We start from the raw sequence: 26,974 nt of genomic DNA, 5'->3' as shown, positions 1-26,974 counted from the left end.
CTGTTGGTTTTCACAGAATATCTTACTGGAAAGATATGTGCTGACCCAATTTGCTTAGACAGTATCTTTTAACCCTAACACAGAAGAGTCTTGGAGATTTGGCAATTTCTCAGGTTAAGAAAATGGGCTAGATTCAGGAGGAAGGCATTATATTCTGACTAATTCTCTTGGAATATTTTTTCTACTTCAAATTGTGATGCTTTTACTGCCAAATTTTTTTTTATGGTCCTGTGATGTGCACAGGTTGGGTTTTTCCTGGACATGTGCAGCCAGCCCATGAGAATGGGACACTGTGTGTGCTCTCTGGATATTCTGAAGATGTGAACTACGTGACTGTATTAGCACCATGCATGAGCTCACAAGCACAAGCCCAGAAAGCAGGATGAATACAGCTGGGAGGTTTTGGTCAGCTCAGAGCTCAGGGACAACATTACCAGTCTCTCCAATGAATTATTTCCATTGCAAGCTCTTCAGGGGTATCAGTGCTCTGAGTAAAATTGATGGTGTCTGAAAAGAAAAATAACAGCAGGAAATACAGATAAACAGACTGTACACCTAAATGTTTTGCTCAGTCTCTAATTTCCTATTAAAGAAATACCCCACATATTCCCAAGGGAGACGTTTCTTTGCAAGCAGTGACAACCTTTGTAGCTGTCAGTGTGTAAGAAAAGCTGTTGAAATATGCTATTAAAGAATCACATGTTCTGTTGATATAAACCTGATATTGCTTCAAATTTCCTATTACTGAAAGAAATACATTTAGAGTAGTCTGTAAAATAGTGCTTTTGCCTGGAACCACCACCTTTTCTCATATAAGTCATCATCTTTAATAGATAAGCTTTCCATTAAGAGCTGGAGAAGGTGCTAGTTTTTCTTTCAGCAGTTAGAAATAAGAACAATAAATGTGTGGGGGAAATGCACCAATTTGGTTAGGAACATCAAAGTGTGTTCCTATCTGAAATATAGACAAATCAGTTCAGAGAAGGCTCCAAGTATAGAATTATTGACCCTGGAGGATAAGATACAGAATAACCTTCCTAGGCCGTACTTAGTCAATTTTAAGTAGTGTTTGCAAGGTGAGTGGTTGAACAGTCTCATCCCCCTCAGCAAAATATTAATAGTAGATTGCATCACAGCTTTTCCTAAAAGTTTTTTTCCCTTTTATAAATTACACTGCCGTAAAAGTATATTAATGTTCTATATATCTATTAATCTTTTGTAAGACAATGTGAATACATCCAGATGATTGATGTAACTCATAAAAGCCCATAATTGTCTCTCTTTTTCTGATCTGGTTGCTAATCTTGTGATGTGGTCTCAGTTCTGGGGCCAACTGGTTGAGCCCCCTCTGTGGTGTGTCATAATCCTGGAAGCAATGAGGTCTGCACGTGCTACATCCAAGTGTAGGGTGAAAGATTAACCCAGGAGATCACAGGGTTAAAATAATTTTTAATCTTTTAAAATATAAATACAAATCTCATAAGTTAACCTTTGAGATTCAATTCTTCTTTCACATGGTGCTAATTGTATGTCTGCTCTGTGACATTTTGAAACCTACCAGGCAAGAAAATATTCTGTTTTATTCAAAATGCTTTTGAGCCATCTATTCCAGAAGTGCACTGTCCTCCTGACAACTCAAATAGGAAGCAGTCCTGGCTGTGTTGCCAAGCAAGGAAGAACATCTCATCCTGTGACATATTCAGTACGTATATGTAGGACACATCCTGGGAAGTTAGCAGGTGAACGCTGTCCTTTAAATTTACCACGCAGTACAAGTATGACTTGTGTCAAGGAATGTGTACATTAGAAACAAGGGGAAAAAATTGCTAAATTTAATTATGTGCTGCCAGTCAAAGCCTATAGTTCATATAATCACCTTTGGTCCAACATCAACAACTGTCAACAATATATTTTGAAAATAACTTCTTAACGAAATCGGAAGCAAACAAGATTGTTTAAATCTTCTTTGGGAAGATTAGTTTCCAGGGGGAGTTATTCTGTTATACTGTGATTTCCAGTAACTACGTCAAATCTTTTCAGTAGTGATAGTGATTATGAGCAGTGATTCAAAGTCCATCTGTGAATTCAGTCCGCAGTCTTACAGAAGAACAGGACCCCCTTTCCTCCTGATGTCTGCTTAGAGTGTGACTCATTAACCACTGCCTTCTGAGCCTCAGGCCAGCTGCTTTTCACTCAGTCATCCCCTCATGAAGGCAGCAACATCCCAACTTGGCGGCAGAAGTGCTTAGGAGGCTGTGTCAAAAACCCAGACAAAGTAGGCGACATTCCTCTGCTCTCTCCTCATCCACAGATTTTTTTGATAAATATTTGGCAACCAGTTTAGTCAATCACAGTAAATTTAGTAAATCTGTGGTAAATCTATGCTGTTTATTCCCAGTCATCATCTTCCCCTTTCTTACCACATAGGACTTTAGAAAGGATGTGCTCCATGATTTCCCACGGGGCTGAAGCGAGTCTGAGCAGCTGGTAATCTCCCTGATTGTTTTTAGCCTTTTTGAAAACAGTCACTGTATTTGGGGTCTTTCCTGGCTGTCAGGGCCCTCCCCCAGACTTCAAAACCTTTCAAACCTGATAGTGAACAGCCCCACAATCACATCAACTGGTTCTTTGGGCACATTTGAATGACACCCAGCCATCCCTCCCTGCCATGTTTGGGTTCAGATTGCTCAGGGGACCCCAATTCCCTGCTCTCTCTGATAGTAAGAGTCGCGTAGGGAATAGAATAAAACTTCAGAGGACTTGAATTAGTTGTGCAAGAGCCAAATGGATTCCTTGGAGTTCAATATGATATCACTGAGACAGGCACCGTTGGTTTTGTTTAGTAATGGATGCTAAATGATCATCAAGCCAAAATTTAAATAATCATATGCAAAGGAATAGTTTTCATTCAAAATTTTGTCTCTTAATTTAGCTAGAAGGACATGGATGGTTCACTTCATGTCTCTTTAGGAAATCTGAGCTTTACTTAGAGAGTAGGTCTTGAGTTTGGTCTTCCAATATCAACAGGGAATTGCCCCACAGAGGCAGAAGGAAATGTTCCTTGTGGACAAGGGTGCCCAGGGTGGGGCAGCAATGTGCACTTGCTTGATGACTCTGGGGTAGTGCTGTAAGAGCTGCTTCATTCCCCACCTTTCTGTACAGTTTGAATGTGGGATACTGTTCTATGTTAGCAGTGTATAAGCTTCAACAAACATTTCAAGAACAGCATTAGTGTGGGTTAGCCCCATTTTTTTCTGAGTAAAAACTCAAGAATGGTTTTCTTAAAATACTGATTATTAAATTCTTTTCTATGTTACATTTTAGCAGTGCCCACAGATAAAGAAATAATATATGCGTAAGGCAGACCTGGGAAGAAGATTTGTAATTCTTTGTAAGTCACATCCTTCTGAATTCACTCAGAGTTTTATGGAGAGCAAGCACAGAGGTAAAACTCCAGCCTGTTTTTCGACTCAGACTAACAACTTTTGCTCCTGCAAAAATGATTCACATTTTTAGTCTGTTAGTTTGTGTCTTACACATTCAGGGCTTGTAGAAAAATAATTTGAGATGAACCTCAAAGCAGTTACAACACCTGAAAACTTATCAAATGTAGGGATATTTTTCAGCTATGGAAAGAAATTATCATTAACCACAGTCATCGAGCGCTTGCAGTTTTCTGCCATACAGGAACTTTGTTCTCCCCTCAGTCTGTGAGCTGATGTAGTGACAAGCTGCAGAGAGATGACAGATTTTGCTAAGGATTTGGAGTCTGAACACCTGTGCAGTGTCATGCATTTAAAAATAGAATGTGACAGCAAAACACATCAACCTTCTGATGTCCAAATGGAAACCACGGGGGTTTTTTCTTCAGCTTTTATCCAGAGAAATCACTTTCAATCATCACTGGCCAAGTGAAAATACCAAGCAAGGCTGTTTTGTTGTGGTCCAAAATAAACAGGAACAAATCAGAATGGTAAGCACAGGTGCACAGAAGATATTCAGTAATCCCCATTTCTTTCCTGTCAGTGCTGTTGTGCATCTCTGAGGGGGCAGGTTATTAATGGTCCAGAGCAATTTCTTCAGGAAACCCTCAGAGGTGGGTTAAGAGAGGGCTGCCACCAAAGCTGCTTTGCATACCTTGACTTCTGTGTGACTCACTCAACCCTCCAATGAATGTATCAGAAAAACAACCAACACTTTTTTTTTTGTTTGTTTCCTATAATCTCTCTGGGAGAAAAAGAAGCATTAACCAAGGGCAAAAAGATAAAAAGAGGCTTGCTTGATTACCAGGTTGGATGTGTGCATTCTGCTCTCCTCGGGAGGAGCCTGCCTCACTGGCAGTGTTGGAAGGGAACATCTCTGCTGCCCGTCTCCCTTAATAGTATCCTTGAAACGTTAATCAAATCGAAAGCACATAATCTTTTTTTTTTTTTTTTGCAGAGGGAATGAGGTTTCCCAGTCTGCCAGAGCCTCTGAGCCCTCTGCCAGGCTGCTCTGCTCTGTTCTGCTCTAAGGTTGAACGTAATTACTGGGCACACCATGGGCTTCCCAGGAACCCAATCCATCCCTTTTTTCCCATTACACAGTGCTAATGTTTCAGCAAGTGCTCTTTCTTCAGCAAAACCTTTGTTTTCAGAGATCAGATGTTTTTTCTTCATGTTGGGTGCAATAATTTTGAGAAGTGGTTTTGGCCTCTTTTCTATCGCAGTTCTATTAGCTGTGTTTAAAAGGACATTTATTCAGTGTTTTGGGACAAGATTTTTATGTGATTGTATGAGGGGTAATTAAAGAGGGTCCATATTTAGCTCTTCTGTGCTCTCATTTATGGATGAGAAAGGCAGAAATACACTTTAAACTCAGACAAGAATTAGCATTTTGGATGACAAAAGCTATCACACATGAATGGGTTGCTTCTTAAAATCAACAAAATAAATTAGACTCCCTGTTTAGGAGCATCTGGCACCCTTAAAACCTAGTTCATATAATGATGTCTCTGTTTGTTAAAAAGAATTATGTAACAATATGGTTGATTTATTTCAAGATGATTGGCTTAGCAACTTAATTGGACTATGCAGTATACCAGAGCACAAAAAAAAAAATTTAATTAGCTCATTTGTTTGTGGATGACTGCAAGCACTGCATGTCAGGCTCGGCTCCCTTAGAGGTGAGCAGCCATTTGATCCTGTGAGGAACCAAATCTTGTCAGATACCACAGAAGCCACGCTCACACCCAGGGAACAACTGCACCACGGTGCTGTTCAGGTGTTGTCAAAGCCCACAGAAACCTTTCTTGGAATCCAAAGAGTGCTCTGTGACTCCTGGCAGACACAGGAACCTTTCTGGAGGAACAGCAAGGCAAAAATGTCCCTTGAAGAAAAAAACTAATTTTCTCCCTCTGTGGCCTCTCTTTTCCCTTGGGCTGATATTCCACCTTCCAGCTCCCAAATACTATTAACATCCCAGAAAATTAGCATGCTGGATCCAGGTCTTGTATTCACCCTGGTGCAAAGTTTTATGTCCTTTATTTCCAGGATGGCTACTCACACATGAAAAACGTGCATTTGCAACACCATTTGACTCCTTCATGAGGTCCCACCTCTCAGCTGAGACAGAACAGTATTATTATCATTGTCATTATGATATTATTTATGTCATTATGATATTTTTGTTATTATAATAATATAATAAGAATAATAATAAACTTCTTAGTACCATAAGAGTAACATTTATTGTAATTACTTAATATCCAAGTAGTATTTTCAGAATAGCGCTTGACAGTGGTTCAAATATCTGTCAAGATCTCTCCATTTTATTTCAGTTCCAGATGCAGCTTGTGTCAGCCAAGGGACAGCTGACTTGTGGGCAAATTCCACTTAAGTGGAGTTAATCACAACAGCTTAAGTTGTTTCTATACTCTTAATTTTACACCAATTTAAATAAAATTAGAGGTGTGGATGTTGATTTTATTGTGTTGTTGAGTTAAAATACTGAGTCCCGCATGATTCCTTTTTCCATTTCTATAATTGAACATCAAACTCCCCACTTCTCTCCCACCCCACAAAGCACACAAAAAACAAAAAAACCTAAATTAAAATCAGTATAAGGATTTGACTTAAAACATAAAAGAAGAAATAGGGCTGAAATTCCATACTTATCACACCCTGTACTTCCTAGATACAAGTGCACATCTGGTGTGTGAGATAATGCGCTGTTTAGAGACCATGGTAGAACACAGAAAATTGGAAATGAGTCTCAAGTCTTAACACTACATTTCTTCACCACTGGGAGCAAGTAAGGCCCTGCTTGCCACTCTTTTTGTAGGTTGTGTGATTTGATTCCCTCTGGTTTTTTGCTCTGTAAATAATATAGGCATGAAGGGAATCGGGAAAGGAATGGTTCTGTAAGAAGTATTTTGTGGGGAACAGCTGAGAAGGGTTTTTTATCAATTCTCAGACCATATACCAAAGTTAATTGTAATATTAGCCACAGGATAAAAAAAAAAGAAGAGATGCTCTGTTGGAGCCATAAGTAGAGCAATAAAAGCATGTATCTTGTTCATTCAATTATCACATGTTATAAACCATTAAAGCCAAAGGCAGTGGTTTGCCATTCTCTGCAACAGAGGATATTCTCTCAGGCCTCCCTGGTGCTACAATTCACTTTTGCCACATCCACACCCCTCAGTTATTTGTGTGTTCCTAACCTGTAGCTGTCAGACAGGGGAAGTTAAACCTGCAGCCGCTGTGCTTCCCTGTTACTTCCTACTGAAACTCATGGGTGTCTGCACGGGTCTGACTTCTGGTAGGGAATATTTTCCATGTACAGTCATGCAAAATGCAAGACTTTTTTACAGAAAAATGACATGGGTATAGTGTGTTTAGCTTTGGACTTATTGTACAGGAAATTAACTACTTCTCTAAACGTAGACCATCAGACCTGATCTGACCTTTTAGTACTTCCACACTTCCACACAGTGGTGGGAGCATCACAGCCTGGCTACGAGGCCAGGGAAGTGGCATCCCGAACCAGAGAGAGGAGCAAACCAGCAGCATAGTGACCCTTCCTCCCCACTCCAACCTGTTTATCCCATGTACTGACCATGGAGATGAGGAAAAGCAGCGAAGTGAAGCATGTTGTTGTCACTCCAGAGAAGACATCTCGTCACAAGCATTGAGCAGCAATGAACTGCACATCAGAAGGTTTTGGACATTTTGATCCATATGCAGCTGTCTGAATTTTTGCAGAATTTCAAGCAAAGTTGAACCAGAGCTCATCTTATAGGACATACAACTTATCTGCACTAATGAGGTGTTGCACTTTGCTGGCTGGAAGGAGATCTGCTGAGATCCTTTTCTGGACCGGGATCTGGAAATACTAACTCTGTTCAGTGAAGTAACATAATTGAGCTCCTTGTTCCCTGAAGGTAGGTGATAGCAATCCTCGTTTCTCATTGAGCACAGCCATCCTGCTGCTCCTCCACACATGGCTTGTGGACAGGAGAAGCTACAATGCCTCAAACAGGAGCTGGAACGTTCCCAGCCTCAAACCCAGCTAAGTAGAACAGGGAAACCAATATTTACCAATTTCTGAGCCAAAATCTGTAGCAGACTACTTTGCTTATACTCTGGTGAATTTGATGGTGGTGACTGGTCCAGATTAGGTTTGCACCAGTGGCTGATCCAGGCACACAGGGAAGTGGCACAGGGCTGTGCTCCATTTATCCTTATCCCTGCAGCCTTGCAGGCAGGTAGGACAGACAAACAAGCCCTTCCTGAAATGGTTCATCACAAGAACTGGCACTTCTGTAGCTATCAGAAGGTGCAATGTAATTTGATGTAACAAGTTTATTGGCCTGATCATGGAGACTCAGAGACTTATAAAATCACACTTTTATTACTGATTCAGTCACGCACATACATATTTATAGCTTTGTAATTGATCACATAGGGCAACACATTAAATTTTAATACAGGGAATTACCTCCTGTCCCTGTAGAACCACCTTTTGTATCCACAGGAGACAGTTTAAAACATTTACAGCAGAGTTGCTTTTATGTCTGTCATACACTTATTACCAGCTTTGGTCTAGGCAGTTACATTTAGATTTGTTTCCTTCTTTGATCTCCACAATCTGTGGGAAAACACACATTAGACACAGGAAGGATTGCGTGACTTTTGAAGCCTGGCATCACTTACACATCACCGGTTCTTGTAGCTTCTCTTTATCAGCTCGCATCTCACATCTCTCGTTCTAAAAACCTGCTCTTCCTAACCCCTGTATGTTTGGGGTTTGAGATTATTCAGGGCACTTGTTAACACTCATTCCCAAACCTGTGCATGACCAGTGCTTTGGTTTCTTATACAGACTCAGAATGTGACAATTTAGTGAAAAACACCTCGCCTTGTCCTGTTCAGTCAATGTGTGAATTAAGCGGTGACCATAAGTCTTATTAGCAATTATGGGTCCTTCTGAACTGGTTTATTCAGCTTTTTAAATAGTAGTGAGAACTGACTGCTACAGAGAGGTAGTTTTCCGAGTTAATCTTAAATTAGCAAAGTCTGTTTTGGAAGCAAATTCATTATTTGCCAGGGAGGGCAAGACTGTGGTCAACTGAAAAAAAGAATAGCCACAAAAGAAAGGAACACTTTGGTTTTGTGCATGGTCAAGTCCTGGAGCAGGGAACAGTCAAAGGGGTTGTTAGGGAATGTGGACAGGAGTATCCATGGAACCTTCCTGGCTGAAGGTGTCCCTGCCCATGGCACGGGGTTGGAACAAGATGATCTTTAACGTCCCTTCCAATCCAAACCATTTTGTGATTCTATGATTAGCTAAACTTTGGGGGGAAAAAAAGTCTGCTGTAAGTGAAGCTAAACAAGCCAACAGAGCTGAGATTTCTCACTTGAGTGCTTACCTAAACTGACCTCAGGTTCAGCCCTTTGGGGATTTTTCAGGTTTGGGATCCAGCTGGCTGGATCCACTGATATTTGCATTCCAGTTTGCATTATTTGTGCTAACACAGGGAAGACTTTCTCAGGTTATGCTTTTATACAGCCTTTCCTGTAAAACACCTTAGTGTGCCTCCGAAGAGAACACTTCCTCCTGCCCTGTTTCTGGGGCTGTACATTTTTGGGGGTGTATGTTTCAGACACGAGTGCTGTAAAAGCAACATGCTAAAGTGCCATTGCCCTCGCCCCCAGCCCCCCCAGATGATTTATCTGCTGTCAGGGCTTGTTTCACCAACTGCCAGCACCCTGCTAGTGCAGTTCTTTTACACAACCTGGAAATGTTATTCTTTATATGCCAATTGGAATACATCAAATGCGTCATGGAATGAGACTAAATTAATACTTGGGGTTATGTGCAATGTAATTCACAGTGAAAGATTGGAAGATGTAAAGATGTGTTGAATGTGCTCCCTTCTTGTTTGATACAGATGTGGAGCAAATAGGTTTGAAATTATATTTCTGCATGCAAATTACAGAAATTTGTATTAACTCCTATTGTGCTAGAATATAACATTTTCATCTGATCTAAGCCCTTCTGTCTTCAGATCCTCTTTGTGTTCTTACAGTGCATTTACAAAGATCTTAGATATTAATTATCTTGGTAAATTCCTGCAAGGGAACAAACCAGGCACATGTTGTGACATTCTTCCAGGCGAACTAGGTGTCAAACTCATCTTCCTTTGTTAAACACAACTCATGGATTTATTGTATCAGGGCAGATGACTGACCAACTTCTAATTAAGCCCTGTTAAAATTTACATGGTGTGACTGGATTTCAGATTTGAACCTTGTCATTTTCAAAGTGTCTCAAACCTGTCATTTTGTTTTTTCCGAAAAGGAATTCTGATTTTCCTCTTCTTGTGGACAAAAAAAAAATGGCTGAATGAATTAAAAAGGATTAAAATTGTGTTTCAATAGGACCTTACAGTATGAAGTCACTGTTATGAAGAACACAATGGCTGCAGGCGTGGCTGGCTCCTGCCAGGCAAAAGCTAATATTGTTTCACCTTAAAACTTAATAATCGGGCAGCCTCGGTCAATGATTTTCTCTTCTTTAAGAGAGTAATTCATTTAGGAAAGCAGCATGCATGCGTGTGTGTAGGCAGCAGTGAAATACCTCCAAGTGCCCCAGTGTGCTACCTCATGCTAAGTGGTTTGAAAAGGAAAAAGAATTTTAATTTAATTTAGAAAACTGCTGTGGCCTTCCATGCATTCAGTGGGGAGGACACAAGCTGTGAGCAGGCGTGGAAACAGGCAGCTCCAGCACAGCTCCAGCTTCCACACTGGCTGCGTGGTGGGCAGGAAGACAACCCTCAGCCTGGTCTTCATCCCAAACTTGTGCTGCCGTCTGGAGCAGGTGGGGGAAGGCTTGCCCAGCAAGGGTTTTGGTGCAGTCCTGGGGTGGTGCTCACCTCCAGGCTTTTCCTGGGCCTTCATCTTACTGAAAAGATGTGGAGGAGCTTCTCCCCCGTGTGTGACCCTCGCACTCCTGGGCTGCATTTCCAAAGCAGCCTTGGCCCCGTGGTTTGCTCTGCTGCGCGCCCTGGGCAGCCTGATCCGCAACATCAGGCGCTGTTTGAGCAGCAGTGGGTCTCCCTGTTCCTCTGTGTCAGTACCAATCCAGCCTGCTCCTGCACTTCCCACGTGTTTCTGTCACAAAGCTTTTAAGCAGAAATATTTTTCTTAGGGAGATGCCATGAATGCACAGAGCAGCTCCCAGAGAGCTCGGGTCTGACTGTGCCGCTCAGGGTGCGTTAACGAAAGCACACGTGGGCAGCAGGATTTCCAGCAAGAAACATCATCCCTGAAGAAAAGAACAAAAGTGTTCTCTGGAAGAGAGCTTTTAACCTGAGACTATTAGTCAATCTCCTCTGCTCAGCTGATGGACTCTTGGATACACCCACACACTTCCTTCAAACAGCAGGAGGACTCAGGAGGAATTCAAGAGTCACTGGATAACCCCTGTTAACTGGTTCTTTAGCAGGAGCTTGCCCAGGAACTTGGGGTGACCACAGCTTTCCTGGGATGTCAGTGCTGAAAGCACTTAGGGCAGCTCTTTTCCACTGGGAGCTTTCCATGCTGGGCTCTGTGGTGACCCTGCCTGAGCCAAGAGTGGTGCCAGAAAAATACCTTTTCATGCTTTAAACAGAGCATTTCCTCCCCAACCCTCAGCGAGGAAATGCACCCTCCGACAATACACACTGTGAAAGCTGAGGCAAAGGCCAGAAACTTGAGATTTGTTTCTGGTCACTCTCCCCTGGCTACAGTCATCTCTCTTTAAAGGCAGTGGAGTTTGGAAGCACACAGGCTGTTCTCCAGGAATGGGATCTTTATCTTCATCACGTCACTGGCAGGTTGTTAGAAAATGCAGCCTGCAGTGAAGCAACACAAAAATCTTGTGCTTGATTTAAATAATGGTGTTCATTACCTATTAAAATGTAACTTCTTGCTTTAAAAAAAGATTAATTAAAATGTACAAAAATGCCATTCAGTTACATTTTATGCTTCATCACTCATTCCCAGAAGTAGTATTCAGGGAAGCACGGCATTCTCAGTTCTGCCATTAAAAGCACAAATGACTATCAAACCTGTTCTTTTCAAAAGCCTGGCTCAAGTATCACCATTGTTAGATTTTTCATAACATATTAATTTGGTCATTACTGTTTTGCAAGATAATTGTATCAGTGATCTAACTTTTGACAGAATCCAAAGTGGCTGAAAATAGTTCACTGCAGCACCTTTGTCTTTTAAAGGCCATTTGGGGCTTGTTATTTTAATCCTTGTGCAGCCTGATTTATCACTTCAAACATCTGTCAGCTGTGCTTTGTCTTGAAATTGATAGTGATAGTGTTACTGATTTTTCAAGAGCAGCTGGTAGAGGTTCATTAGTTAAGCTCTCAAAGGGAGTAGATAACTGTAATATTTTTCTTTGTTAATCATCTCTTACGCGTTGTAATAATACAGAGCTTGAAATCTGTTAGAAATGCACAGCTTCTCTCTGTTTCTAACTCGTCAGAAGCATCCTTTCATTCTTTTAATCTGGCTCGATTATTAAAACTCTCCTTTTCATAATGCAGTAAAAAATTGAGTAATGGCACATGAGTGGGGAGAGAGAAAAAACAGCCTTTGCTGTGTCGCATTTAGCACTGAGGGAGGTCATCGGGGTCTCAGAGTTCGCATCCAAACATGAATCAACTCCAGAGAGGAGATTAAGGGCTCTTCCATAATTGATTTTTAATTTAAACTTTACAAGGCATACAAAATCTCATGACAACTTCAGTAAAGTCAGGTTCATTTCTAACAGATACAGCAGTTTTCTGTTCACGCACTTGCCCTGCCACGCAAAACAGCCTTCAGAGTTAACTATAATTCTTAAAACATTTCCCCCTGCCAAAATCCCTGCCAGCCAGCCTCCAGCTGAGCACCACGGTGACTCCTGCCCGGAGCTTCCAGGGACCTGAGCATCTGTGAAGTCTCCTGCAGCTGAGAGCGTATCAGCGCTAGCAGCGGTTCCACCAGCAGCGCTCGCACACAGATAATTACCGCTTGAAATTAGTATTTTAATGAACTGATCCCGGCAAACATAAAGCGAAGTCTCCCAGGCATTAAGGAAATAAGCAGGAGGGAAATTATTAACTGTAAAGTTCAGCAGACGGCTGGTGGGCAGGTGCCGGCATGGCAGAGGGGCTGAGTGTTCCTGCTTCCCTTTGTGGGAAGAGGAGGCTGGGTTGGGGTTTGGTCCTGCAAGCTCACCTGGTTTTTAGGGACAGGGTTTAGTGGGACTTAGCAGTGCTGGATCAATGGTTGGACTCGATGATCTTTACAGTCTTTTCCAACCTAAATGACTCCATGAGCTGCACTTGCAAGCAGCACAACTTCAGTGTAGATTGAAAACACCTGGCCCATCTCACAGGGTTTCCAGGTGAATAGGATCATCTTTTAAATGTCTGCTAAAAATAACTAAATGCCAGATCTCCCCCTTAAAAGAACAAGTCTCAGCCCCATAAGAAAATGCATGTGGCCATAGCACCAGTGAAGTTCAGTGTGAAATAGATTATGAGAATTCAGCCTGAATTTCAAGAAAATGCCCAGAGTGACTGAAAAAAACCACTTGAGAATCAGCGGGGTTATATGGTGCTAATATAATAATAATCTAAGCTTTATCTACTGTATCACAATGAGATATTTTTATACAAGATTTTTCAGACCCTTCACAGAAAGGTTTACATTTCTGTTACTTCACCACCCTTCAAGAATGGATGCTTCATATATAGTGAAGAACTAAAACTATTAAGTGATATTTAAGAAAAAACTTTAAGCGTTGTTCCCCTACAAACGTACAAATAAGAGACCTAATTTTTATCTCAAAGATCTCTAATTTAGATTTAATGGGGGGAAAAAAACACAGAGTTGAAGTCTTCAAGATGAGAATTGCTGCACATTTTTTGGCAAGAAACATTTCTCAGAACAAATTTTCTGTTCTCTCAGCAAAAAGGTAGATCAATTCAATGCATGGATGTAATTTAAAAGCTATCTATGCTCTAAGCAATTTATCCAATTGCGGCTGGAGGGAACACTTCAGATAACCTAAAACTACTTGTCAGGGTTGTGAAAAAGGCATATTTTTGAAATAGGAAGTCTTTGCAGGCTTTATTTTTAATTTTCACTCTTTTCTTCTGCTGCTTCTTCCTCCCAGTTTTGTTTCTTTACCAAAGTGCTGTTATAGTAAAACACTATTTTGTTTGCTTGCACAAATTGGAGAATTTTAAAGTGGGGATTTTTTTCCCTGTAAAATATGATATACTGAGTTTGAAGTATCAATTTTGTTTAAAAAACATGCAATGAAATTGTATCAGGTATTGAAAATTTCTCCCAACATACCCCTTTTAGTTTTGTATTTTTGTCTGTGGGTTATTTGGATGTTATCCCCTCATATTCTCATTCAACTAAAGATTTCTATCTGTACCTTCCCTGGCCTTTAGGTAGATGCAGGTGTAGACGGAGACCTTTCTCCCTCAGATGGTTTGAGGAGGAATAGCAAAGCCCCTTTCAGTGGTCCTGTCTGGCTGAACATGAGTCCAGGTGTGTCCAGGTGGCCAATAGCACCTGGCATGTGACAGGAATGGTGTGGCCAGCAGGACCAGGGCAGTGCTTCTGCCTCTGGACTGGGCACTGGTGAGGCCAGACCTTGAGTGCTGTGTCCATTTCTGGGCCCCTCAATTCAGGAAGGACAGTGAGGGGCTGGAGTGTGTCCAGGGAAGGGAACAGAGCTACAGAAAAGGAGGCTCTGTGGGTCAGGCTCTGCTCCCTGGGAACAAGGGACAGGACAAGAGGACACAGTCTTAAGCTGTGCCAGGGGAGGTTAAGGTTGGACATTTGGAGGAATTTCTTCACAGAAATTGTGATTAGACACCGGAGTGGGCTGCCCAGAGAGGTGGTGGAGTCACCATCCTTGGAGGTGTTTAAGGAAAGCCTGGACGTGGCACTCAGTGCCATGGTCTGGTTGAAAAGGTGATGTTCGGTCATAGGTTGTACTCCATGATCTCAGAGGTCTTTTCCAACCTTAATGATTCAATGATTCTATTTACAAGCAGAAAATGTAATGGGGCTGCAAGGTTCAGTCATGAAGGCTTTCTTTCCTGCTGAAACATCTTATCATTGTAGTTTTAACTACACAAGGCAGGGTAAAATTGTTAAAATCATCCAAGTCTATTAGTTATTGAACAGGGGATTTCTGACCACCTTTTACGAGTGAAAGAAAGTTGCAATAGCCTTTAAAACTTTTCCCCCTAACTTGTCTGGGGGACTTTGAGCAGTCTGAGTACTCTGCTACTGTCCAGCTAGAGATCAGTATCCCCGACTCCCTGCTCTGCATTTTCCCCCCATAATGGGATATCTTTGCTGGATTTGGCATGCTGAACTCCACAGTCCCTCTTTCTCATCTGTTTCAAAATGAGACAGAAATCAAGCAAGTGAACTCTGAATTTCTGACTTAATTTCATCTTTGCACCAGAGTGTTTTAAAGAGTCAATCATTGCCCCAGGAGAGAGAAAACCAGGCACAAGAACCTGCTGGTGTTTATTTATTTACAGTTTAGCAAGGGGCAGGCTGTAGAACCTAGAAAGGCATTTTGGGTGCCTGAGGAGTGGGGGCACCCTCAGTTACAAGGTTCAGCCTCTCTTCTGGATATTCACATCCCACCACCCACCAGCAGCTCAGTGCTCTGTGGATTATAGAATCACAGAAGGGTTTGGGTGGGAAGGGACCTTAAAGCTCATCTCATTCCAACCCCCTGCCATGGATGGGCAGGGATGCCTTCCACCAGACCAGATTGCTCCAAGCCACATCCAACTTGGCCTTTTTGCTTCATTGCAAAGCAACTCCACAACATCCTGGAAAATAAGGCTGTGCCTGGATGGAACAAACATGGCACTCTTTTACAGTCCTGCTGACAGATGTTGCTTAACTCCCAAATTCCTCGCAGCATTCCTGACAGCAATCACATCTGCAGCCATAAAACCCTCCACAGCCTCTATCTTTGAAAAAAAAATTTAATAATCAGTAAAGTTCAAGTTCAGCTTGTTGTGATGAATTATTAGAACTTACCATCATTTTCTTGGGGGAAAAAAAGACTAAAAGACTATAATGGAATACAATTTTATGGGTTTTTTTCCATTTAATTGATGATGGGCTGAGTTTTTATTAATATTTCTGGGCTCCAGTGTAAGATGCTGAAAAAGCTAATATGAGATCATTGTATCTGGTTAATGTGTGTGCTTTGCAAAATTGATAAGCCTTGTCAAGACATAAATTATTTAAAATGTGATAAATGTGTTGAAATCACTGAATTTTCAAACAGAAAAAGCAGAGTTATTTCTCTTCCCCACCACACACCCCCCCCTCAAACTGGGGCTTTTGTGTAGCCACTCAATGGGGCCACGTTATCTCACAGCCTGTGAGGTTCCCACATCAGCACAGGAAACCCAGAAAAGTGTCCTGTGCTGCTGCAGAGGGGGCACGAGTGTAAACACATGGGACACTTGGGCATGGAAGCAGCAGGGAATGAGGAGACCACTGGAATCCTCCCCCAGTATGAGTTTTTCACAGGTAAAACTGGAGGCTAGAGGAGTGATGGTACCCCTCCTCTCCAGCAGTGGGATAAAAAGCTCCCAGTGTGCAGCAGAATGGTGCTTCAGAGTTGTTTATTCCAACAGACCAATTCATCCCAGCTAATTGCTGAGAGTTTTTAAATGATTCCTGGCAGGGGTGAAGCTAAAGGAATGATTGCTGGTGATTGATGAATAACCTGGATAAAATTCCCAAAGCACCAGAACTATTAACTCTTGCATGGGGACACCTGCTTTTATTTAGTGCCTTGCCCTAACAGAGAAAGGCACGAGAGTGAGTTCCAAATGAACCCAAATTTGGGCAAATGAAGAAAATAGAGCATTTACTGATACCAGTGTCTCATCAGTGTAAGCTCATTTTTCAGAAGCAGCTCACAGGGAATGTTATTTAACCCTGTGCTGCTCTGCCATGGTCAGGATCGTGCATGGAAGGGGGAGATTTTGAAGAGCAATCACCATCTGTCAGAGGAGGGCACAGGAAGAACCGAGGGTTTGAAGTTTAGAACTCCATAAATATAAACCACACCGCACTGATTGGAGCTGTTCTCGCCGTTTACGCAGCGAAACAAAACAGCAAGATGCTGTGGATGGGGCCAAGATTGTGTTTCTTCCTGGAAAATATCTACAGGCTAATTTTAGGGTAAAACTGGGTGCCATTTTACAGCCTCTGTAACAGGGAAAAAGGTTAGGTGATTTCTGTCTGGAAATTGATGGTTTGGAGGGAATGGGAAAACACCGGTGCAGCGAAGGAGAACTCCAGCAATAGCCATCTGTTTAAATGGATACTCTGTTTAAATGGATACACTAGGTTCCCTAAGCTGGTATTTTTCAAATACCCTACCAGCAATATTTTTCACTATAAAGATGCATTATAGTGAAATGGAAAGATGCTGAAGAAGTAGTTTTTTCCAGCATGTGCTGCATTCTTTTAATACAGATTTTTTATTGCCCGGAAATTGCTAAGCAATGTGAATAAACAGCTGAACAAAGCCATCGGCCCTTCCTCACTAATGGCAAAATGCAGCCAGCAAGGGAAGGGCATTGGGAAAACCAAGTGTTGGAGTTGGGTTCTCTTATATTGCAGAAAGCTTTGTTCAAAAGAGGAAAAAAATCTGCATGCCACAAAGGTTTTTACATTACAAAAGCACCGGTATTACTCACATCTCTGAACAATGCCCCCTCGCTCCTGCTGCTGCAGCAGGCACTGAGCAGAAGCAGGCAGTTCTTTGTTAAACACCTTTTTAGTGAATATTTGCAAAACACAACCAATTTACCACCCTGAGCCACGAGGTCCCTTCCCCGCAGCCGTCTGAGCTGATAGCTCTGTCAGCTCCTGAATCTCGCCCCTGTATTGAAATCAGTGAAACAAGGCAGCACTAGGATGGAGCAGAGTCAAGAATTAAGGCTGTGCAAGACTGGAGAATCCCACAGCCTTGCAAAATACTTCAAAAAAAGAGGTGGAAAAAAATACTCAAGCAAAGTGTAAGGTACAGCTGTCTGCAGTGCCTAGGGATTGCTGTCTGGGCGTTAAACAGGAGTATTGCATCCTTATAATTCAATTTATCAATGATTTCACGTTCCTGTGTTATGAAAGCTGTTTTGTTGCCACATGAAATAGCCCAGGTCACTGTAGCCTCAGCGTTGTATTTCATTATCCCATGAGTAAACCTCATTTGGTGTAACACATACATAAATAAAAGTAGCAGTAGTCTAGCAAGGTGCAACTCTGCGATTTCACCATCATAGCCTTGAAATACTCATGCCCTGATACGTTACTGATGTGGCAAACCCTCCTGGCTTTAGCATGTGTAATGTTTCCCACCCTTCAGCCATCCCCAACCTTATACCCACATATTTTTTCTTTTCCTATCAGAGCCTTCAGCAAGGCGCCGCTGGGAAAGCAGCGCTCTGCCATCTCATCTGGTGTGAGAGCCCCCAGAAGAGACATACACTGAGCACATGACTCAATGTCCCCTGGATCTCTTTGTAAAAGGCGAGGGGAGAAAAGCCAAAGTGCCATTGCACAGATTTCAATAAACATTGCAGAAGACAAGTAGCCCAGGAGGACAATTGAGGGTGTTCCTGTGCCCTTGCCAGAGGACAGTCAGAGCTGGGTGCAGGCACCAGCAAAGCCAGAATCTCCTGTGAACCAAGCAGCTTCCTTTCTATGTATTTCACCTTAAAATTTCCAACCACTTTTCCCTCTGAGTCAGTTACTAACAGCAATACCAGCTGTAGGTGCCCATGGTTTGAGTGGTTATTAGCATTTTAAACAGCACTTCATTTAGTCATGCAAATGAGGAAAGTTTCTGGTATTCCAGCACTGCCAGGCCGCTGGGCCCAGCTGTAATCTAGAAAGGCAGCAGAAAAGCCTCTTTTTGGTGCTTCTTAAGGCCTCAGGTCAGATTTGGGGTGGGTGACCGTATGCAGCTCCTCTTGCTTCATGTGAGCAGAGTCACTTCTCTGCAGCAAGGGAGTGATTTCCCTGGCAGTGGGGATGTCCAGCATTCTCAGCATCACACAGCTGATCCTGGGCTGGTGACAGGCTTAAGAGTGGCTGAAGAACCACACATAAACATGACAGAGCTTCACCAGGAGCTTTCCATCACAGCAGAAGTGATGTTTCCCCCAGCATCATTATGACAGCGCAATTTGGGCTGGTACAGATCAGCATCTGTCGCTGTTTCCATTAGAATCTCCTATTTCCCCGGGTTCGTAGCTCAACCATAAAAAAAAAATATAAGATAGAGGCAGGAAGTTGACATACAAGGTCTCTGGCTGAGAGTGATCACTGTTGTCTTTTAATCTGAAGAATGAAATAAGGTATTTCTGCAGAGACACACCTGGCCACTGCTTTTCCACACCGCCATGGATTTATTTATAGTGAAAAATAAGTGATGGGACAAGTGGAATGGCCTTAAGCTGAAGGAGGGCAGGTTTAGATTAGTCATTGGGAAGAAATTCTTTACTGTGAGGGCAATGAGGCACTGGAACAGGTTCCTGGGAGTGTTCAAGTCCAGGCTGGAAGGTGTCCCTGCCCATGGCAGGGGATTTGGAACTGGATGATCTTGAAGATTCCTTACAACCCAAACCATTCTGTGATTTTGTGATTAGCAATTGTGATGGTCACCTTTCAACATTCAAGCTGTGAATGTTGCTGCTGTTCCACATTTCATCTTAATTACTGCATTGGGGGTGATCAGGAAGGGCATGTGGCTGTGGATTGGGGCTCTAGTTTGGAGCCTATTGCTGCAGAACAGGCCCCAGTGAAGATTAAGGGCTTTGGAGTTTCTAATCTTCGCCAGATGATGAAATGAAAAATTGCAATTTATAGAAATAACAACTGAATATTGTAAAAACAGAACCCTGTGAGGAACCAGAGGCATAGGAGACCCTTTGGGATCAGGAGCAGAGGGAAAAGCAAGCCCAGCATTGCAGTTTTCCCTCATGAGACAGGAAGCACAAAATCCCACCCCACGCATTCCATGTCTGCACTCCATGTTTTGGCTGCTTTAGGCAAACTTCCACCCCGCAATGTTGCTGCTGGAGAGTGGAAACCCCATCCCTGCATTAGTTATACTGGGATCCACCACCTGGATCCTGGCACTGTAGGATCGGTGATGAAGCGAGAGCAGCATTTTGCCAGGAGGAAGGGCCAGCAGCCGTTGGTCACCGGGGACACAGGCAGGACAACAGCGTTCTTTCTTCTTCCCGTTTGAAGCATCTCTTCGTTCTCTTCACACACTTTGTAGGAATAGTTGCAGCTGAAAAAGTTTTTCTTTTGTACATTAGGGTGATGGTGTAAGGCAGTCCTGAGCAGAACAAACCCTGAAAATGCATTCTCCAAAGCTTCTACTCAAGATTTAAAGGACCTGAAAAGTCAGATGATCATTTCTAGCCTGTTGAAACACAGATCTTGCTTCTGATCTCTGGATCATGCCCTCGGGTTCTGCATTTCCAGCAGGACTTCTCTGGCAGAAAGAACACACCAGGGAAATGTGTGTCTGCACTGAGTTGGGAATTTTTCTGAGACCTGTGTATTTGACTCTGAAATCTTAAGGCCATTCTGTCGCTACCAAAAGGAGGTTTTGCTTTCTGATTGCAGACTCAGCTTGGCCTTGTCATGGATCTTAAAACTGAGCTGTGCTCTGTGGCTGGGAGTGCTCAGCACTTCTGGAAGGCTGGGCCTTGCTTAGCACAGGCAGCTGAGCAGCTGAAACCAGCACACCAAAAATAGGGCCATGTTCATTGAGTCAAACTACGGGCACAAACGTGCAGACTTAAGTTTGGATCAAATGGAAAAAGCAACACCAGGAAAGACAAATGTACTATGAACAGTTTAGGACACAATTACACCAACAGAACAGGATTTTAAGCCTAAATCAGCTGGAAGGTTAAGTGGGGAGAAAAAGAAAGGGACTGGAAAATCATCCTGTTATATTTCACTCCATCTTTTAGCAGAGGGCCCACTTTGGTCTTTGGGGTTTCCACATTCCTCAGTCATGTTTTCATCTAACAAATCTGTGAACATGGGGCACCTGCCTGCTCTTGCACATCACAGCCATCAGCCTGTCCAGAAGTTTATCCATTTGTCCCCGTGGATGGCTCTTACTGAGATTTTTTGCATCTTCCATAAGCTATTTTGTGTAAAATCCTTGAGCTTCCATAGGGCAGTAGAAATTACTCATTACAGTGGTCCAGGCGACTGATTCAGACCCTGCTGGTATAAAAATAAATATTAATGGCTCCTTCTGTGTTTTGGCCATTTTATTTCCACCCTTTACACAGCTCTCCCTTTCTGTTTTGGAGCAGGTGTTCTGTGACGCCACTCGGGTTGTACAAGCCGCAGATGTGCTGGACTGGGAAGACAAGGATGCTGCAGAGACACTGGTTGACAACGTGGTCCATTCCAGGATCATCAACCCTCTACGCCTCTTTGTTAAGCCATCTCCAGTGCTGAAACACGGCCAGGTGTCCTACTCGGACAGCATAGAAAACTTCTGGGATTGGTTGTCCAACATCACGGAGGTTCAGGAATCTCTGGCACGAACTAAACGCAGACCTATAGTAAAAACTGGGAAATTCAAGAAAATGTTTGGATGGGGGGACTTCCACTCCAACATCAAAACTGTAAAGCTGAACCTCCTGATCACGGGGAAAATCGTCGATCACGGCAATGGGACCTTCAGCGTTTATTTCCGACATAACTCCACGGGTCTGGGGAACGTTTCTGTCAGCCTGGTGCCACCTTCCAAAGTGGTCGAGTTTGAACCATCTCCTCAGTCCACGCTGGAGACCAAGGAGTCCAAGTCCTTCAACTGCCGCATCGAGTACGAGAAAACAGACCGCGCTAAAAAAACTGCCTTGTGCAACTTTGACCCTTCCAAGATCTGCTACCAAGAGCAGACCCAAAGCCATGTCTCCTGGTTGTGTTCCAAACCCTTCAAAGTCATCTGCATTTACATCGCTTTCTACAGCGTCGATTACAAACTGGTGCAGAAGGTCTGTCCCGACTACAACTACCACAGCGAGACGCCGTACCTGTCCTCCGGCTGATCCAGCCTGGGGCTGGGGGAGCACTGATAAAAACAAGCGTTCCCATTAACCTTTTGGAGAAGAATATGTTTTCCTATCAGGTTAAAAAGTCTCTAAAAACTGTAGCTGTGTTTGTGCTGTATCGTAACTAATCCGGCTGTTTATGTAACAATCGTTTTCGTTCGAGACCGTTGCATTTTAGCTCTCTCATCATTCGTAAGGGAACTGCCAGGCAGGCACGTGACAAAAATCAAACAAAATTATGTTTTTAATGAACATTGATCTTGAAAATCACTTTTTTAAATGACTCCGTGGCAGAGAGGTTGTCTTCTACTTGCACTGGACAGCACGTAGCAGGTCCTGTTTCTCATTGGGAACTTTAGGTGACAATAGAAAAAACAAATGATGAAGCAGCCTCAAAGCTGCTCATACTCAAACTCCAAATAAACAGCTCTCCCACTGATTTCATAAAGAATGTTACACAGAGGGCTCAAGTAGTCAAGTCCAAATACTGAGAGGAAGTGCTAATTCTATGAAAAAAAAGGAAAGAAATCTGCATTTTTATGAGTTGTAGCAGCTGTAGGTGTTCATTGAAGTGAAGAGTGAGCAGTTCTTCTTCAGACTTCCTACCCATGGATATGCAATGATGTAATTAGACCTCAATGAGCTTTAGTTTATTAGACCCCACAGGTGTGCACGTGTGGCGTACAATCCTTCCTCCCATGCCCACCAGCGGGTTTGATTCCTCTCACACATTCACACACACTCCCCAGTATTAGTTTTACAGCAACGGAGAATATATAAATACCCTGGAAAAAGATAATCTCTGGTTAGGTCAACCTGGTCTAGTGGAAGGTGTCCCTGCCCATGGCAGGGGTTGGAGCTGGATGATCTTTAAGATTCCAACCCAAATCATTCTGTGATTCTCTGAAGTCTGAACTGTTAACAGGAGCTGGCTTTCAGCCAAAGGAAACAACTATTTTGCTATCCAGCCTCTGAGCATTAAAGTGCAGCAAGGAAAACACATCACAGCACAAGGATGATACCTGAACAAGCAGCTTTCTCCCTCTTGGCACCAGTTGTTCCCTTAGCACTGCACTGCACACCTTAAGTCAAAGTATCAGCCATGACAAAGAGAGAGAACAACAAAAATCTATGCACCTTCACCTCATAAAGCAGGTTTGAAACTGTTAATATAAACACTCAGCCAGGCTTTCCCCTCGTGCAGAACCAGCTCCCTACACTGTAGTTAGAGCAAGGGAGGCTCCAGCTGTGGTTGTGCATCACCAGGTGTTGTCCCACCACAGTCAGGAGTGGTTGGCTCTGGCCACGCAGCTTCCAGCATCATCCCCTGTGCTTTCGCTGGGTATTGATCTGCTGCTGCTGCTGCCAGTTTGCTCCCCTGGTCCTTTGTGACAGTTCGATATCACAGGTCCTCCAGTCAGCCTCACATACAGGGTTCAAGAAGTTACACACAGCTCAAATAAAGCACTGCTGAAATACTCTGTTTGGTGATGTGCACACAGACAAGTGACTAGGGCAGCTCGGAAGGACTCACTCATGAGATTAATTCTGATTTCCTTGGTAAAGACTCACACAAAAAAATTACTCTGTTAAAAATATACGAGTAACTGGGTGATTTGTTTTTCTCTTTAGGTGACAAATTTAAATGTGTGGTTTAGTTTGATCAATAATCTAAATGTTTTCCTTCATCTTATTTCATACAGTCTCTCCTGGTCTATAATGATGTTTTTAGTTTGCCTATTCCTGTCAATTCCTACAAGTTGGTCTACTTTGTATTCTGTATAGCGTGTCCTCACCCCAGCTGTACATAAGCTTGGATTTATTGCTACGAGTTCAGTGGTTGGTGCTTTTGTAACTTAGCTGTAAGCCATGATTTTATTGCCATGTATTTTTACTCAGCACTGTAGGCAATTAAAAGAAAACCCTACATGCTATTTACTGTAGAGTATGTGGAAACCATGTCTGTATATACACTTAAATATGTGCACATATACAGAACATATGTGTACATGTATTTGTATGTAAATAAAGAAAGTTTATTAAATCTGGCACTTGCTTGTGGCCTATTTGATTTTTGGTTTTAAATGTTGCATGTATGAAGACACAAAGTAAAACTAAGGCACAGCAACATGTCACTGAACATTTTTGCCCAGCTGGAGTTTGTTTTTCTAGGAGATATTTAAATGTGTGCTGTAGTGAGCAGTGTACAAGCCTAGGCAGAGTAGGGTCAGCAGCATTCTATGATATTTGAGAAAAGAAGCGCATGTTTTGACGAAGACTGTCATTAACTGCTTAATAATTGCACAAGGTACATTAAAAGTGGAGGAGAAAGTTAAAATTGAACAACATTCCCAAGCAGGAACACGCTGGCAGAGAGGGCAGCTCGCTGCTGATTCAGCCCTTGCTCAGTTCCTCATCAAAAGGGGAGCTGGATTCTCCTCCTCCCTGGCTGTGGCACCTCCCAGGCTGAGGTTTCCAGGCCTCAGGAAGACAAACCATGGGAGAAACCTGCCCCACTCTCCTCCCAGCCAGCCTGGCAAGGAGGCAGCCTGGCAGCTGGAGCACCAGGAGAGGGAGGGAGCTGATACCAAACTCCATCACACCCAAGAGGTCCTCACCACTCTTCTGCCAACCACAATACTTTACGAATGCGCTTAAAAGCAGGTGGCTGTTTTTTCTTTCAGATCAATTTTGAAAACATCAAAGAAAAAAAAGCACTTACATTCTTATTGCAGTCAAAGTCTGATTAAGAAGAAATTATTTACACCCAGCAGAGTAAGCAAAATACAATGCAAGGATGACAGGCTTGATTAGGTTAAATGTCACGCTGCCCATGTAAACAAAACTAAATGTGATTTCATTTCACACGGAACAGGCCGTATTTTTAAAAACATTTTCTTGTGTAACAGGTGACTATTTCAGAAAAGTTTCAAGTTGTCACTATTACGGCTCTTATTCAAAGGATTTTAAAACAAAAACTTGAATGATTAAATACCATTTTTAAAAAGTGTCTTGAGTGGGCAATGACAACTTATGACTGCAGTAACTTAACCCAGAAGTTTTTAATATATAGTCTTTATTTAATCCCAATCTCCACAGGATAGTTTTGCACACATTTATATCAATACAAATGTCATAGAATTATGGAATATCCTGAGGTGGAAGGGCCCCAGAGGGATCATGGAGTCCAGCTCCTGGCCCTGCACAGGACAGCCCCAAGAATCACACCCTGTGCCTGAAGCCCTTCCTGAGCTCTGGCAGGTTTGGGGCCATGACCACTTCCCTGGGGAGTTCATATTAAATATATAAACTTCCTGCTACATACATTTCCTATTGTTCTGCCAATCCAATGGATATACATTAAAAAATTCCAATAAAAAGCTCATTCATGACAAACATAAAAAGCCTCAGCTTTTTTCTTTAGCCCACACTCTCTGCAGAGCTGCAGGAAGTGTGCACACCCACAGTTTTTTTAATCATTCCCACTTGAAGAAGGAAGTAACAATTTGGGGTTTTTCTTCTTTTCCCCCTGAAGAATTTTGACCTCTGGACCTTCAGACTCCTAATCTCCCTGTAGCCCTCACCAGTGGTCACATCCCACTGTGAGTTCTTCGGTGTCGTCTTCAGCTCCCCAGTGCCTGGGCACCACGTGGCAGTGCCAGGCCCTCACAAGGAGCAGCTGTGCCACAGGGACCAGCAGGGCAGAGAACAGCAGGGAGCTGAGCATGGTGTCCCAGAAAGCTCCCTGGGGTTGCACATGTGCTTTTTAGGGTGAATTTACCAAGTAATAGCGAATGAGCAAATCCCTAGATGATCCTGAGGCAACTGGAAAAACTCTCACAGCAACCAAGCAAGGGTGTTCCATGCAAAAAGCATCCTGTGCTGCTTTTCTTTTTAAATTGTAATTCAAGGACATTAGAATTTGCTATTTGTTTTATGCTCTGTTGACCAGCATAATCAGGATAATGTTTTATTTATAGTATAATAATGATTCGTCATTAGTACTGTCTCTATTCAAATTTGCACAGTCGAAAAGACAATAACAAGCTGCACTACACTAAGTAGCTCAATGAAACACACATCAATCAAGCAGATTTTTAGCTGTAGGGTGTCTAGTTTGAAAAACCAGACTTTGCCATTCCCATCTCTCCCTTGTTGAGCACCTCCTGCATGCGTCCGTCAGGAGCAGCGTCCTTCTTTGTTAAAGAACTGGCAAATAAAGTGGGTTTACAGAAGAGTTGCATTATCATGAAATATCCTACCTCATGCCAAACCACACCTCCCTTGGGGGGTTGTTGAGCTTGGGGCTGCAAAACCTGTTCAGATCTGCAGCCAGGAGTGATGGGAACTGAACAGAGTCTGCTGGACACAGCCGAGTCTGCTGCCACCAGCTCCATGGCACAGCTCTCCAGCCCCAAGTACTGGGGGTTGTCAGTCAGAAGCAAGGCCAGAGCTGTTGGTACTCTCAAGCAAGATCCCCAGCCATCCTGACTGAATTTTAAAAAGAAAGAAAAAACAAAAAACCAAAATGCTTTTCCAAAGATGTAATTCAGTCTCCAACTCAGCACAAATCCAGCACCAGCTGCAGCCCAATTAAAAAGCAATCACAGTCAAGGGAAAACAGTTTAGTCAGAGAAGAAAAAATCCTACCTGCATAAACAGTGGTGGGACTCAAAAACAGATGCCAAAAGAAATATCAGCACCTTCCCATTCAACAGTAATGGAACAGCCACCCTCGTCAAACAGAGTCTCTTGCACAGCTCTCTCAAGCCAGAACAGAGGAGGAAAAAAACTCCACTGCTTCAGGGACTTTTTAAATGTATTTTCTTCATTTTCTGGAAAACGCACACTGAGAGCAGCTCAGTTGGTCAGAGCACGGTGCTCTGAAAACACCAAGGTTGTGGGTTAGACCCCTTATGGGCCGTCTACATAGGAGTTGGTCTCAATGATCCTTCTGGCTCCCTTCCAACTCAGAATGTCCTGTGGTTCCTCACTCAGACATGAGAAGCTGAGCTATAGTGAGTGTTCAGAGGTGATGAGCATTCCCTTGCAAGTCAAGAGCTCAACCACCTTTCCCAGCTACCAGGAAAGGAGCAATGTGGGAAGCACAGAGCTGGCACATGGGGAGACCATGGTCTCTTTTGGCTTGTCAGGAGGCCAGACTGGGAGTTCCCATCCAGAGCTGGGCCATGGGAGTAGGGCAGGGGCACCCCAGGACACGGCCAGAGTCGAGCATGGCCACGTTGGAGGAGCCACTGTGCAACAGCTGCCCCTGGAACACCT

The 26,974-nt window shown here is 43.0% G+C and overlaps 1 protein-coding gene across 1 annotated transcript in view; it reads left to right on the top strand.

Annotated features, from left to right (window-relative positions):
• NXPH2 (neurexophilin 2) overlaps nt 1–23,739 on the top strand; it is a 35,359-nt gene extending 11,620 nt beyond the window's left edge. Inside the window, exon 2 of the mRNA XM_048309852.1 lies at nt 20,945–23,739. Coding sequence (XP_048165809.1) covers nt 20,945–21,688 — 744 coding nt within the window. The 3' untranslated portion in view covers nt 21,689–23,739. The remainder of the gene's footprint in view (nt 1–20,944) is intronic.
• Nucleotides 23,740–26,974: the final 3,235 nt, after the last annotated feature.

Source organism: Corvus hawaiiensis, chromosome 7 (genome assembly GCF_020740725.1).
Source record: "Corvus hawaiiensis isolate bCorHaw1 chromosome 7, bCorHaw1.pri.cur, whole genome shotgun sequence".
Taxonomy (NCBI): domain Eukaryota; kingdom Metazoa; phylum Chordata; class Aves; order Passeriformes; family Corvidae; genus Corvus; species Corvus hawaiiensis.
The sequence above is the reverse complement of the archived record's forward strand: the minus strand, read 5'-3'. Positions and strand labels throughout refer to the sequence as shown.